This window comes from Nycticebus coucang, chromosome 1 (assembly GCF_027406575.1).
Source record: "Nycticebus coucang isolate mNycCou1 chromosome 1, mNycCou1.pri, whole genome shotgun sequence".
In the NCBI taxonomy this organism is placed as follows: Eukaryota; Metazoa; Chordata; class Mammalia; order Primates; family Lorisidae; genus Nycticebus; species Nycticebus coucang.
Window position 1 is genome coordinate 152,889,551 of NC_069780.1, and position 13,047 is coordinate 152,902,597.

The window sequence follows — 13,047 nt, forward strand, 5'->3', positions numbered from 1 at the left end:
CATGACTCAGGGTAACAATAGCAAGTCATTTTCCCCTAAAACATTTGAGCAGTTTTAAAATCTGGGTATTTGCTTCTCTTTGACTCTCAACTTTATTTTGAGGCCATAGGAAAAAAAATCAAATAAACTCTGAAAGACAGAATTCCCAAATTAAAACACTATATTCTTATGTTTGAGAGATATCATTATGTTTAACACAATACTACTTCCCTGAAAGTGTGAAGGATGAATTTCAATTGTGGGTCCTATCATCAGCTGCTTGTCAAAATAAGCTATCTTCCTATTTCAAAGCTGCCAGGTCTACCATAGCTGTTGAAAGAGGCTTCCTCTCTAGCAATCGGAGCAGGTCTGAATATTGGGTGTTAACAGCATGGAGGCTAAAATAAAAACACAACCTAAGGTTTTTGTAACAGCTTTTCAGGCTAATTCATCAACTGGAATCAAGGATAATCTCCATAGTTCTTTTGTTTGAAAAGACTGGTATGTTTCATGGATTTGAAATTTAGAGAAAATAGATATAAAATTATTTTTAAAATGGTGAGTCTAGAGAATCTATAATCTATACTATGTTATAAAACATAGTCTGGGATTTCATAATCAGAACATTTTTAATAAATGAAAATGACACAAGATGGGATATTTAAAGAACCTTCTTTTTTTTTTTTTTTTTTTTAGGTTTTTGGCCAGGGATGGGTTTGAACCCACCTCCTCCAGCACATGGGGCCGGTGCCCTACTCCTTGAGCCACAGGCGCCGCCTAAAGAACCTTCTTTTACTGCCTTATTCTCAATGATTTTAGTTAGCTTACTTTTTTCTCCTTTCCTTTCCTTTCTCTTTCATTCCTTCCCTTCCTTTCTTCTGTTTGCCTTTCTTTTTTTTGAGACAGGGTCTTCATCAGTACCCAGGCTAGAGTGTAGTGGTGCCAGCACAGTTCCTTACAACCTCAAACACCTGAGCTCAAGTGAGCCTCTTGCCTCAGCCTCCCAAATAGCTGGAACTATAGATTCACACCACCACACCAGGCTAATTTTACTACTTCTCTTTCTAGGGATGGGGTCTCGCTCTTGCTCAGGCTGGTCTCAAACTCCTGGCCTCAAGCAATCTTCCCACACCAGTTTCTCAAAATATGAGGATTCCAGGTGTGAGTCACTGCTCCCAGCCTTGTTTGTTTTTTTGATCCAGTGCTTTCATTTCTCTAAGTATACAGAGTGCAGGACAGTGCTGGTTAATGGTTTTTAAGCACCATGACAAAAAATAAACAAATAAACACACAAACAAAAGTACCTATTTCCATTTCTGTGTAAGAGAACTTGATGATGTCACCTGGAAACAAGCACTATTTATCTGCAAAATCCCAAATTAAATATAGAGTCTGAGATTAATCTTTTGGCTTCTGTTGGAGGAGGAGAAGCCTCCCCATTTCCCACCACACTTCTCCATCCAAATTAGAAATCCTTACTACTCTAACCACTGGATGACCACAGTTCAAGATAGCTGAGATCCTTCAGTGATCTTAGGGAATTGTACTTTGGTCTTAAAGTCATTAGTTCACACTGAAAGACTTATATACAACAATCTCTTAAAACACATGTTGTCTGTATCATAAGATGCTATTAAGGATGTTCAGTATCAGCGGCTATCAATTGAATTGCTTTTTTTTTTTTTTTTTTTGAGACAGAGTCTCACTATGTCACCCTCGGTAGAGTGCTGTGGCATCACAGCTCACAGCAACCTCAAACTCTCTGGGCTTAAGCAATCCTCCTGCCTCAGCCTCCCAAGTAGCTGGGACTACATGTGCCCACCACAATGCCTGACTACAACTGGATTGCTTTTATGTTCGTTTGTTTGTTTTAGTTTTTGGTTTTTCTTGAGAGAGTTTCACTTTGTTGCCCTCCATAGAGCACTGTGATGTCACAGCTCACAGCAACCTCAAATTCTTGGGTTCAAGCAATCCTCTTGCCTCAGCCTCCCAAGTAGCTGGGACTATAGGTGCCTGCCACAACACCCAGTTATTTTTAAAGACAGGGTCTCACTCTTGCTAAGGCTGGTCTCCAACTCCTGAGCTCAGGCAGCCCACCTTCCTTGGCCTCCCAGAGAACTGGGTTGCTTTTAAACAATGCAGATTTTCAGGCTCACCTCAGGCCTACTCGATCTCAATTTTTGGGTAAGAGATGAAGGGAATCTGCATCACAAATAATCTCAGGCCATCCTGATGCAGTTGGCAGGGATATGGGAGATATGGTATGATGTCCTTCTCAGGAGGACCATGGAAGAAAATTCTCTCCACTTTCGGTTCCAGCACCTACTTCTGGGCAAACAATTTATTTTTATTTCCTGGATACCATAATTCATATAACTGATTGTGTTGATTTTTTTTTCTTTTTTTTTGTATTGGCCAAAGCATAAGGCAAAATGTGAATCCTTCTAGCAAACGTATAGAAAAAAACTGTGGCATCATGAGTGTCACAGAATACTCCTGCCTTCATCCTCTCTTTCTTACTCTCATTTCCCCTTTGCCTCAATATCATCACCAATTTATTTTTAATTCTGTATTTTCTTTTATTGCAGGGCTTTATTGTACACTGCTCTATATCCTTTCTGGAACAAAATGTGATACGAGTAATAACATATTGTCCAAATATTTGTATAAATCTTGAAGATTCTTGCGTTGGGGGGTTTATACTTATTATTTTAAAAACACAAGTTAGGGTAGTCAAACTCACAGAAGCTTAGAGTAGCATGGTGGTGGCCAGGAAAATGAGGAGCTGCTGTTTAACTGATAACTTTCAGTGACATAAAATGAGCAAGTTCTAGAGATTTGCCATGCATGGTCATGCCTGTTGTTAACATATTATATTGTACACTTAAAACTTTGTTAAAGGGGCAAATCTCATGTTCAATATCCTTACAACAAGTAACAGAAATCTCTGCCAACTTTGGATGATTCAGGAGAAGTCACAACGTAACCAGGGCTGAAGGTGATACTATAACTGTCTTGTTTATGACTTTATTGCCTCTTGGGAGTGTGGGTGGAATAGGGGCAGATATTACTTCATGTCCATAAAACACAAACAGATAGTCTTCTAAATTTTATTTGGAATGAAATCAGCATGGTAAAAATACATCAGTGACACATTTGAAAAAGAACTTAATTCCTTGGCAGAATCAGCCATAAGGGAGCAGAAAGGGACCCCGTCGCGCTCTGCTTTACCTGCATTGAGCTACATCTGAAGATAAAATTGACCAGTCAGCGTATTAGGTAAAAAAGAAGCAAGTAACTGGTAGATGCAGGAAAATCATTTGTAATCTTAATTTTCATGAGCTGGAACAAGCTTGCTTTTGATCCAAGTCTGGTACCTCTTGGTTAACAGGGTGTAGATTCCAGGCTTCTTGGCAACACCACACTTATCACCTGAAGAGACTATGGCCTGGAAGACACCTTTACACACCAAGGGGCCCCCTGAGTCACCCTGGAAAAAAGAAAATGGGCAGATACGTGAAGAGAAGCTGTTAAGATTTTCTTGCCACCACCTATTTGTTGCTCAAAGGATTATCGTCTGGGTCTTTGTTCTCTCTTGTGTCCTGAAGAGTGCCCGGCACTACCTCTCTGCGTCGGTCGCTCTGCGCTTGTCTGTCTGTTTTCTCTCTGTTCACGTCTCTGTCTACAGCTGTGACTATGCCTCTGTCTCTCTACTGTCTCTATCTCTACATTCCTTTGTAATTCATGACTATCGAACTTTACTCATTAGAGAATGGGTAGACATAAAGTTTTAAATAATCCCCTGAAGTAAAAGAAACGTTTTAAATTGTGGATTTTCTTTTGGTGCTCACAGACCTGAAATCAAGTTGCTATTGGGGCTAGCAGAAAAGAACGATGCCTTGTAGCAAATATCTTGATAGCAGAGACTGTATCGTCTCTATTACTCTTTTCCTTTTCTATTTTGCATGCTCCTGTGGTTGAACACAGTGATTTATATATACGCCATGCTTAGTAAATACTTGTTGAATGAAATAATTTTTGAAGACTCACTTTAATAACAAAACAGTAACTGTCAAAAGAAGTAGAAGAATTATAAAGGGATGGCATGGCCTTTCAGATAAAGAGATGGCTCTCAAATTTGAAGACTAGCCTTTGCCTCTGCCACTGGTTCACATTGCAAACTGCAGTGCCTTGTCCAGTGGTCAGCCTTGAGAACAGGTGTTTAGGAGGGTCAGAGTGTTGGGGCACTGCAGATATATAGGACATTTGAAGTCATCATACCCTTTCCTCTAATAATGCTTAATATAGTATGATGTAAATAATATATTTTAATTTTTAAAAAATTAGTAACCCATCTGTGCTACAGATTACTCACCTATGAACGTGGCACCCAGTTTTCTTTCTTACGATCTCAATAAACAAAAGATTTTGAAAAATACAATGACTATTATTCCTTTTTGTGAATCAGTGGTATGGGCTGAAAGTTTGTGTCCCTCCCAAATTCATGTGTTGTGATCCCCACTCCCAAGAGACTAGGGAGGTGATTTGGTGGTGGGGGTGGAAATCACATGAGTGGGATTAATGCCCTTATTAAAGAAGCCTGAGAGAGACCCCTCATCTTTTCTACCATGTGAGGGGAGAGTGAAAAGAGGTCGTCTAAGAGGTCAGAAAGTGAGCCCTCACCACCAAATCTGCTGGTGCCTTGATCTTGAGCTTCGCAGCCTCCAGAACTGTAGGAAATACATTTCTATCATTTATAAGCTACCCAGTTCATTTTGTTATAGCAGCCCAGACGGTCTATGATAGTCAACATTATTTAAGAAATACATACTGTATATTTGGACTTTTTCGTTTGAGTTTTATGAGACCTCCTTAGTGACAAATTTGAAAGGTGGTTCTTTGGATAAGTTATCTTCTAATCACCACTAGTGATTTCAGTGTTGGTAGACTTTCAAAGGACGATAACACCTCTCCCAGGAAGCCTAGAAGAGTTGTCAGAAATAGTCTGTTATCCTGATTAACAAACATTTAATGAGTGCTTATCAGGTACTGTGGAAATTTTTACGACCCATTCACATTGGTAGATGAGAAAGAATAGAGACTGCTCTTCAGGAATGGAGGGAAATGTTTAGACTTGTGGTTTCATATTCTCCATGCTGCGCCTCCTCAAGGTTAACAAGCAAATGGAGCTTGGCTGCAGTGCAGTCCTCTGAGACGCCTCTTTGAATGGGAGACTCTTACCTTGCAGGCATCCTTCCGGCCTCTGGCATCTCCTGCACACACCATGTCTTTGGTTATGACAGGGTTGCGGTTGTAATAACTTTGGCTGTTGCAAACTTCTCGACTTATGACAGTCACAGTGACTTCTTGCAGGGTATCAGAGAAGTTTAAAAGATCTGAGTCTGTGGCTCCCCAACCAGTAACCTGGCATTTGGTTCCAGCTCTAAGATAGTTTTTGGATCTTAGGTGGAGCAGCTGAACATGCTTGTTGAGTTGTGCAGCCCTATGAAGCTGACAGATTAAAAAAAGAATAAATTATCCTTCTTTCCCAGTAGTATTCTGCTGGTAGCCTGTGCATTGTATGTGTGGTCCTTCTGTCTTAGCGGGGGTGTCCCTTTGCTTGAATCTACTTTGGTGGTGGCCTGCAGCTGTATTTGTGGATGTTGCTTTTCTGAACAGTGTCCATTCCCTGTGGAGCTCACTGATACTTGGGGAGGGAACTTATACAGAGCAGGAATTTTGCCCAGTCTCGAGCAAACTGGCCTTTGCCCTGCATTGGATGGTTTTCTGTGGAATAACATCCATAGGTCATGACTTTGAGGGCTGGGCTGTTTCCTGTTGGATAGGACCCTTGAATATGGTCTAGACTAAGTTCAGACTAGACTAAGTTGTAACTCACTTCTCAGTCCCTGAAGTTACTTGGTTGGCTCTGCTGTACACTTGACTGTTGCATTTTTCACTTGCTAATGAGAAAAGCATTTGAGAAAAATAAACTTTTAGGCTCAGGATCCTTGAGCCTGTTGAGATGTTCCCCTCCTACATATGTGAGCATCAGAGTTGTTTTTCCTTGTATAAACATAGCCCTGATGTAGTTGTGATAAATTGTTATTTCGTTCAAGGAAGTACGTGGAATAACATTGGCCCTTATTAAATACATTAACATCACTTCAAACATGGGGAGGGTGGTAACAAAATGCTTTTGTGTAGATGGTTTAGCTAAGTGAGCCATGATGATAAGAATGCTGGAAAAACTGAAGGAAGGCAATGCTACATACCTTAACCAGCATGATATCATTGGATGGAGGATCTGATGTAAATCTTGAGAATGGTATGAATTTTTTAATCTCAACTGTTTGTTTGGAAGCCTCATTCTTTGAGAGAGAGTGTGCTCCTAAAACCACAGTGGGAGGCTGGCTTTTGGCAAACCTGAAAAAGCAAAGAGAATGAAAGTAACAGAATGACTTCCAAATCCCCCAGTGGGGAGTAGAGATGGCGGAGAGGGTCATATACATAGGGAAACAAGGACTATCTCCAAGGCAACGGGCTTAAGATTAGATGGAGTGATGCAGTCTCAGTAGACCCCAGCATGAATCAATATCGAGGGCCAAATGACTTGCCCTTAATTCCACCCTGGCATTGCAAAAGAATATCAGAACTTGTATCCAATTATGGGGAAAAAGGGGTGGAATCCTAATTGACTTGGAGCAAATTAACAAGAAAGTTGTGTTTATCTATATATAGATGAAAATAAAGGAAATAAATAAAGTTAAAAATAAAGGAAATTATATTTCTTGAGTTTGTAGTTTGGGACTTACCCCAACTAATCTTAAAGTTTTTTTTTTAATTGCAGTAAATTATACCTCATACCAAATTTTGTTATGATAAAATTTATAATTTTAACCATTTTAAATGTACAGCTCGGTGGACATGAAGTACATTTATACTGTTGTTCACCCTCCACTATCATCCATCTACAGAACATTTTCATCTTCTCAGTAGTGTTTTTATAATTAAGGTGAAGATCACCCTCCACACTTGCTCAGCTGTATGTCTAGACTTCATCTCAGGGCTGCAAGGTGAAGCAAGGCCTGTGATGTGCCTGTCAGATACGCTCAGCTGTCCTGTCCCCTCAGTTAGAAAGATAATTTGGACAAGAAAAGAAAACTTTCCTCAAGGTGAAAAAGCATTCCTAATTTGAAAATGAAGATACTTGAAGGTTGGTAGCCATTTCATTGTGGATATTTATATGGCACAAACTGGTGAGACTGGTGAGAAAACGTAGATATTTTTGATTTGTTTTTTAATCCCTGGTCATACATAATTCTGGTATGTGTGTGTATAAAATACAGAGTTTTTATTGTATGGTGGATAAAATTACATTTATAGCCAGTGTTGAAAGTAGAAATGATTTTTTTGAGATCTTGGCAACACCTTGGAGCCATTTGTCTACTATAGGACAGTAGATGGTATCCCATGACACTGTGTGGCTTCATTGCATTTGAGGTGAGGAAGCCACCTCAAATCTTTATTGTGGAAAAAGAAAGGCTATAAAGATAATTGTATTTATTTGTACACATATGACTATTGCTTTGCTACTTAAAAAAGGGAGCAAGGTAGATTATAGCTAAAAAGTATATACTCATGCAACAGATAACTACAAATTAATAAAAATTAAAAAGAGCACAGAAACATACAGAAAAAAGGAAGAAATTATTATTTCAGGTTTGGGGACTAAGTACTTCACTGCAGGGGAGTGAGTTTGCTATGGCAGCACTGTGACTGCCTAGAATGACCACTTTTTTTGTTTCTACCGAAAGAGTTTATTTTGGTTTATTGTGGGAATTTCAACTCTATTTTTTGAAATGTTTGCCTGTTGCAAAATCAACATGGGGTTGAAATTTCTCATAGGATGTGGATTGGATTTCCTAGGATTGATTCAAATTCAAATTCAACATACTAAATCCAAAGCTTTAGAGGGGAAAGATGATATAAAATCCCCAGGATTAATGCTCCAGCAGAAAAGTAGATACGTGCATAAATCATTCACATGAAGAAGGCTACAAATTTGGTACAAAGGCAGGGTTTGGAAGGAGGATTCTGCCAAAGGGAGGAGTGCTGAGAAAATTTCTGCTTTTCTTGCATCTTTTAATTAATGTCCTTGACTAATTATTGTCTTTAAAATGTTTTGTTTATTTTCATCTTCACGCGGACATATCAATTTCTTTTTTTTTTTTTATTGTTGGGGATTCATTGAGGGTACAATAAGCCAGTTACACTGATTGCAATTGTTAGGTAAAGTCCCTCTTGCAATCATGTCTTGCCCCCATAAAATGTGACACACACTAAGGCCCCACCCTCCTCCCTCCATCCCTCTGGACATATCAATTTCTAAAACAACCTAGCAGACCATTGTGTTTTCTGAACTGTCACTTTCTAGATATCTTTCCACTGCAGTCTGTATTACCAAGATCTATTTTTCTGCCCATGGGATACCTGCAATTACTTGAGTTTTAGGATCTCACCCCCTACCCTAGGCCTCATCTGAATTCACACAGAAGGGGAGTAATAATACCAGTATCTTTCATCTGCCCAGCACAGTATTTGTCAAACTGTGGTCTTCAGACCTGCTTCAGAATAACTGGGATGTGGTTGTTTCAAACATGGCTTCATGAGTCCCACCTTGGACTTACCTAGAACAGAATTATATATGGAGCAGGACCACAGAATTGCTCATAGTAATTTTCATCATCCGCTGAAGACATCTGTAAACATTGTCTCAGCTGAGCCTAATAATAACCTTCCTTAGTTATTAAAGCCAATGGGCTATGTATCCAGTCTCCTCATAAGCAGGGAAATCAGTATCCAGTTTTAGCTTTTGTGACTCCAAGTCCAGTGCTCTTTCCCCAACTCCTCTTTAAGCCCAGTGCCAAGCTGCTCCAAGGTTCTCATGTTCCTGGCTAGCCTGCCTGGACACAGAGCAGTGTTTCTGCTTAGACCCACTCACTGAGGTTTGGCGGCAGAGGCACGGTCCCTACAACTCCGAGGTCTCACTTGCCTAATAGAGAGAAGGACTTGGTGTGGCTGCCAGATGAGGAGGTTTGCCCAGTCCTACCCACCAACACAATGGCGCAGATAGTCACATAATAAGACTTAGCAAAGTATCTCAAGAATGGAAGAAAAAGTATCCAATGTACTCAGCCCTACTATGAAACTAATTTATAGCCTTACTATGATACTAATTTATAGCTTTCATATGAAGGCTATAACCCAATTATAGGCTAAGAATATGGGGAAAGGGGAAAGGGAGGGGAGGGACGTGGGAGGATGGATGGAGGGAGGGTAATTGGTGGGACCACACCTACCGTGCATCTTACAAGGGTACATGCGAAACTTACTAAATGTAGAATATAAATGTCTTAACACAATAACTAGGAAAATGCCAGGAAGGCTATGTTAACCAGTTTGATGAAAATATTTCAAATTGTATATAAAACCAGTACATGGTCCCCCATGATTGCATTAATGTACACAGCTATGATTTAATAAAAAAAAAAAAAAAAGCCTTGATGACCCCTTATTAAGTTCTTATATTCTGTACTAAGCATTTTACATATCATTCAGACCTCACAACTATGCTGTGAGGTAGCTATTATGATGGTCCCCATTTTATAGAAGAGGAAATTGAGGTCCAGGTAAATTAAACAACGTGATAACATCCTACAGATCTAGTAAGTGGAGGCTCCAGGACGCAAACTCAGGCAGGACTAAAGCTCTGTTGATTTGAATCCAGAGCCCAAATATTTCACATTTTACTCCACGAGCCTTGAGTGTTTGAGGGGGAGTGAGGCTGTGGGGAAAGTTCTCACCTAAGAACTCTTGTGAGGCAGGCAAGGGTCAGGAGACTTGGGGTAGGGGGCAGTGGATAACATTTTGGTGAGAGTTTTGCTTCTGGGAAATTAAAATGCTGAAAAGATTATACAGGAAGTTTTTTTAATATATATATTTTATACAACAACTAATAAGGGCCGAGATGCCACAAGGAGGGGAGAGCCAGCCATGTGGATGGGTGGTGAGAAGGGAGCCCCCCCAGATTTGGCCCACTTCAACATTCTGCGGGGCAACAGGCCTGGGGTAAATTATTCTGACAGAAGACTCAGGAGTACATTTGTGGGAAGCCACCATTGAACTATTTCATAAATATTTTGAATTTCATAAAGCTTAATATTTTTCCAAGCATTGATCTGCCTACTTTTTACGCTGTAGAGGAAATCTGATCCACATATTTTGGAGTTCTTTATACTTTAGCCATTTAAAATGATATTTAGCAATATTTGTTTTTTTTTTTCCAAAATTCCAAGATCTTTTTCCAGTCTTTTTATATAGTCCCTTTCCCCAACCTGAGAATCTACTTTTCTTGATTAAGTCTACTTAACAAAATTTAAAATCCAACTTAATAATATTATCTGCCTTCCTATAGTACTTTATGGTTTGTGAAAGACTATTTCATATATTGTGTTTTAGGCTTAGTCAAAAAACTGAAAACAAAACAAACCAGGAAGTCCTCTAATTCATCCAGCAATTTGCTGAATATTTATAAGTCAAACTTCAGGCGGATTATAGGCCATTGGAATGTGTACCATAAACTCATTTGAGCATGTGCATATTTTGCAATGAATGAACATTAATGAGTTACCCTCTACCTCACTAGTCCCCAGGGGGTAAACACTCTGGAGAGGAGGGCAAAAATGATGGGGAAGAAAGGGTGGTTAAAAGAACTGCATTTAAATATAGTAGCCATTGGAAATCAGCACAGAAGTTCTCCCTGCTTACAGGCTTCAAAATGTTCAATTTCTGATCAAACAGTTCCATGAAATTGGGGCAATCAGACAAAACTCCCAAAGCATGGAGAAGCAGTCAATTCAGTGGTTCTGGTAGGTATAGCTGATGCCTAAGAGCAAGCTGTTATGCTGAAGATAGATTTGTAAGGGAAATGCTGTAATGTTTGTAGGAAAAAGAGAAGGCTCCATCTCAGCTTATTCAGGGGAGAAACATAAGGGAAAAAATATACAAATAAAAAACAAAACCAAAAAATCCCCAGCAAAGATACGAAATAACAAATCTATTAGGGTTCTGTGGCTTTTCCTTAGGTGGTGGTTGCAGTAATGTCAAAATGATTTCTGGTCCTTCATTAATAGAAATAAGAGAATCCTAGCCTGAAACGGACTTTGGGAGGTTGTACTCCATCTTAAGAAAAGCATTTATTCCAAGTATTCCAGAAAAGTAACTTTCTCCCTTTCTTTCTCTTTTTACAAATCATCTATAACTTTTTTTTCCAACCATTTTTTTTTTCCAAGTTGTCTCTCCAGGAAGTTTATGATTCCCAAACTGTGGGCCTCAGATGCTCGTGGTGAGGGCTGAGGTGTTTTCATTCGAACCCACTGGGGAATGGGACTATTTTGTTTTTGTTTCTTGGCCAAAACCCCCTTGATTCTGAAAGTCTTGTGAGAGGACATGGCGACAAACGGGACTAATCACACTCACCACAATGGAGTAGAGCAAGAGAGAGCTAAAATTCTTATGTAGATAACATTTAGTTCTCAAATGGTAGGGCAGGTGAGAGGATGAAATTGCCCATTTGTAAAATGGGGAAGTTAAGGAGCACAGAGCAAGCTCCGGCTGTCCAACTTGCTCCTGAGCTCTGAGTGTCCTATCAGGGTCAGGAGAACTGCAGTGTCTGGTACTACTGTTGCTATGTTCCCTGGCATTGCTCAGGGGACTTGAACTTGTCCAATAGCTTGCCTGGAGAAAAAAGCCCGTCTCTCCCTGAAAAAGGATAACTCAGGACAGAAAACATGGATGTGCAAAAGGGTAAATGCACCTTCAGACAGTCAGTGATGGCAGAAGCTATCAGTAGGCTGAGTTCTCACTCAGGAGAAGCAAGTTTATCTTCTAGCCGACTTGCAGGAAAAACACGTATGTGGAAGAGGGTGGAGGACTCACCGAATGTAGCAGTGGGCTGCTGTGAGCACCCACTGGGGAGCGATCAGAACCCCTCCACAATAGTGCTTTCCATCATACTGGATAGAAGCCATAAACGGTCTGGAATGAGGTGGCACTTCTCTCCCTCCAACAATTTCCATAGTGAAACCTACAGAAGTAAGCCAAAGGGTTTCACATAAAAGATCCAAGCAGATTGTTTCCTGTAATTCTTCCAATGACAGTCACTACCTTATTATTATTACAACCCCCCCCACAACCCTACCTAATTTTACTGATGAAAAGTTGTATAGCACATTATAGTTCAAAAGGATAGAAGATCATTTTCATCTATAATGTAACAACAGAATCACTAGAAATTAATTTAGTGTTTATGTGTGGTGGATAGAAGAGATACTTACACTCTGGAGTCATATAAGCCCCAGCTATTAGGAAAAATAGAGAAAAAGAAGAAAATGTTGCCATTTTAATGACTTAGATTTAAAAGCCCTGATGAAATACTTGTATCCTATCAACAAAGGAAGAAGATTCTGAAGTCTGAGTTTTGTTCTTGCAAATTTTAAGTTCTCACCACAAGTGCTCTAGAAGTACGATTTTTTTTCACACCTAAATTTTAAAAGTGTGTATCAGTTGGGGACTTTCAGATCTGTGCTTTTAGCACTTTTGGGGGAGAAGTATGAGTGCAATTAAAAACTCATTTCTGGAGGCAACTGTCTCCAGTATCTGCTTACAAACACTCATGTTGTAAATGGTAAGGAATGAAAATACCTACACCTTAAGAACTTAATGAACTTGTAGAGTTCAAAGATGTTCATTGCTCTACAGTGATACTTAACTATTTTTCCTGGTGTAAAATGGTGCCTGGCATATTTCATTCCTCTTTATTTTTTGTTTGGACATAGATTTATAATGAAGAGAGACACAGACCTTTGAATAGATCCTGGTTATTCCAAATGTGGCTTAGCTAAAGCCCAAAGCCATATGTTTTGCAGCAAGCTGATTCCTGGTCATGCCATTTCTTCTAAATTTGACTAAATTTGGTTAAATATTAGTTACATTTTTGAGAGACTT

General features: G+C 39.5%; 1 protein-coding gene across 1 annotated transcript; it reads right to left on the reverse strand.

Annotated features, from left to right (window-relative positions):
* Positions 1-3,083: 3,083 nt before the first annotated feature.
* GZMK (granzyme K) lies at positions 3,084-12,511 on the reverse strand. The gene is made up of 5 exons (XM_053596294.1): positions 12,378-12,511; positions 11,980-12,127; positions 6,255-6,405; positions 5,221-5,490; positions 3,084-3,469 (listed from the first exon to the last, which is right to left on the reverse strand). Exons 1-5 carry the CDS (start codon positions 12,439-12,441, stop codon positions 3,308-3,310), a joined length of 795 nt encoding a protein of 264 aa, XP_053452269.1. The 5' UTR covers positions 12,442-12,511; the 3' UTR covers positions 3,084-3,307.
* Positions 12,512-13,047: the final 536 nt, after the last annotated feature.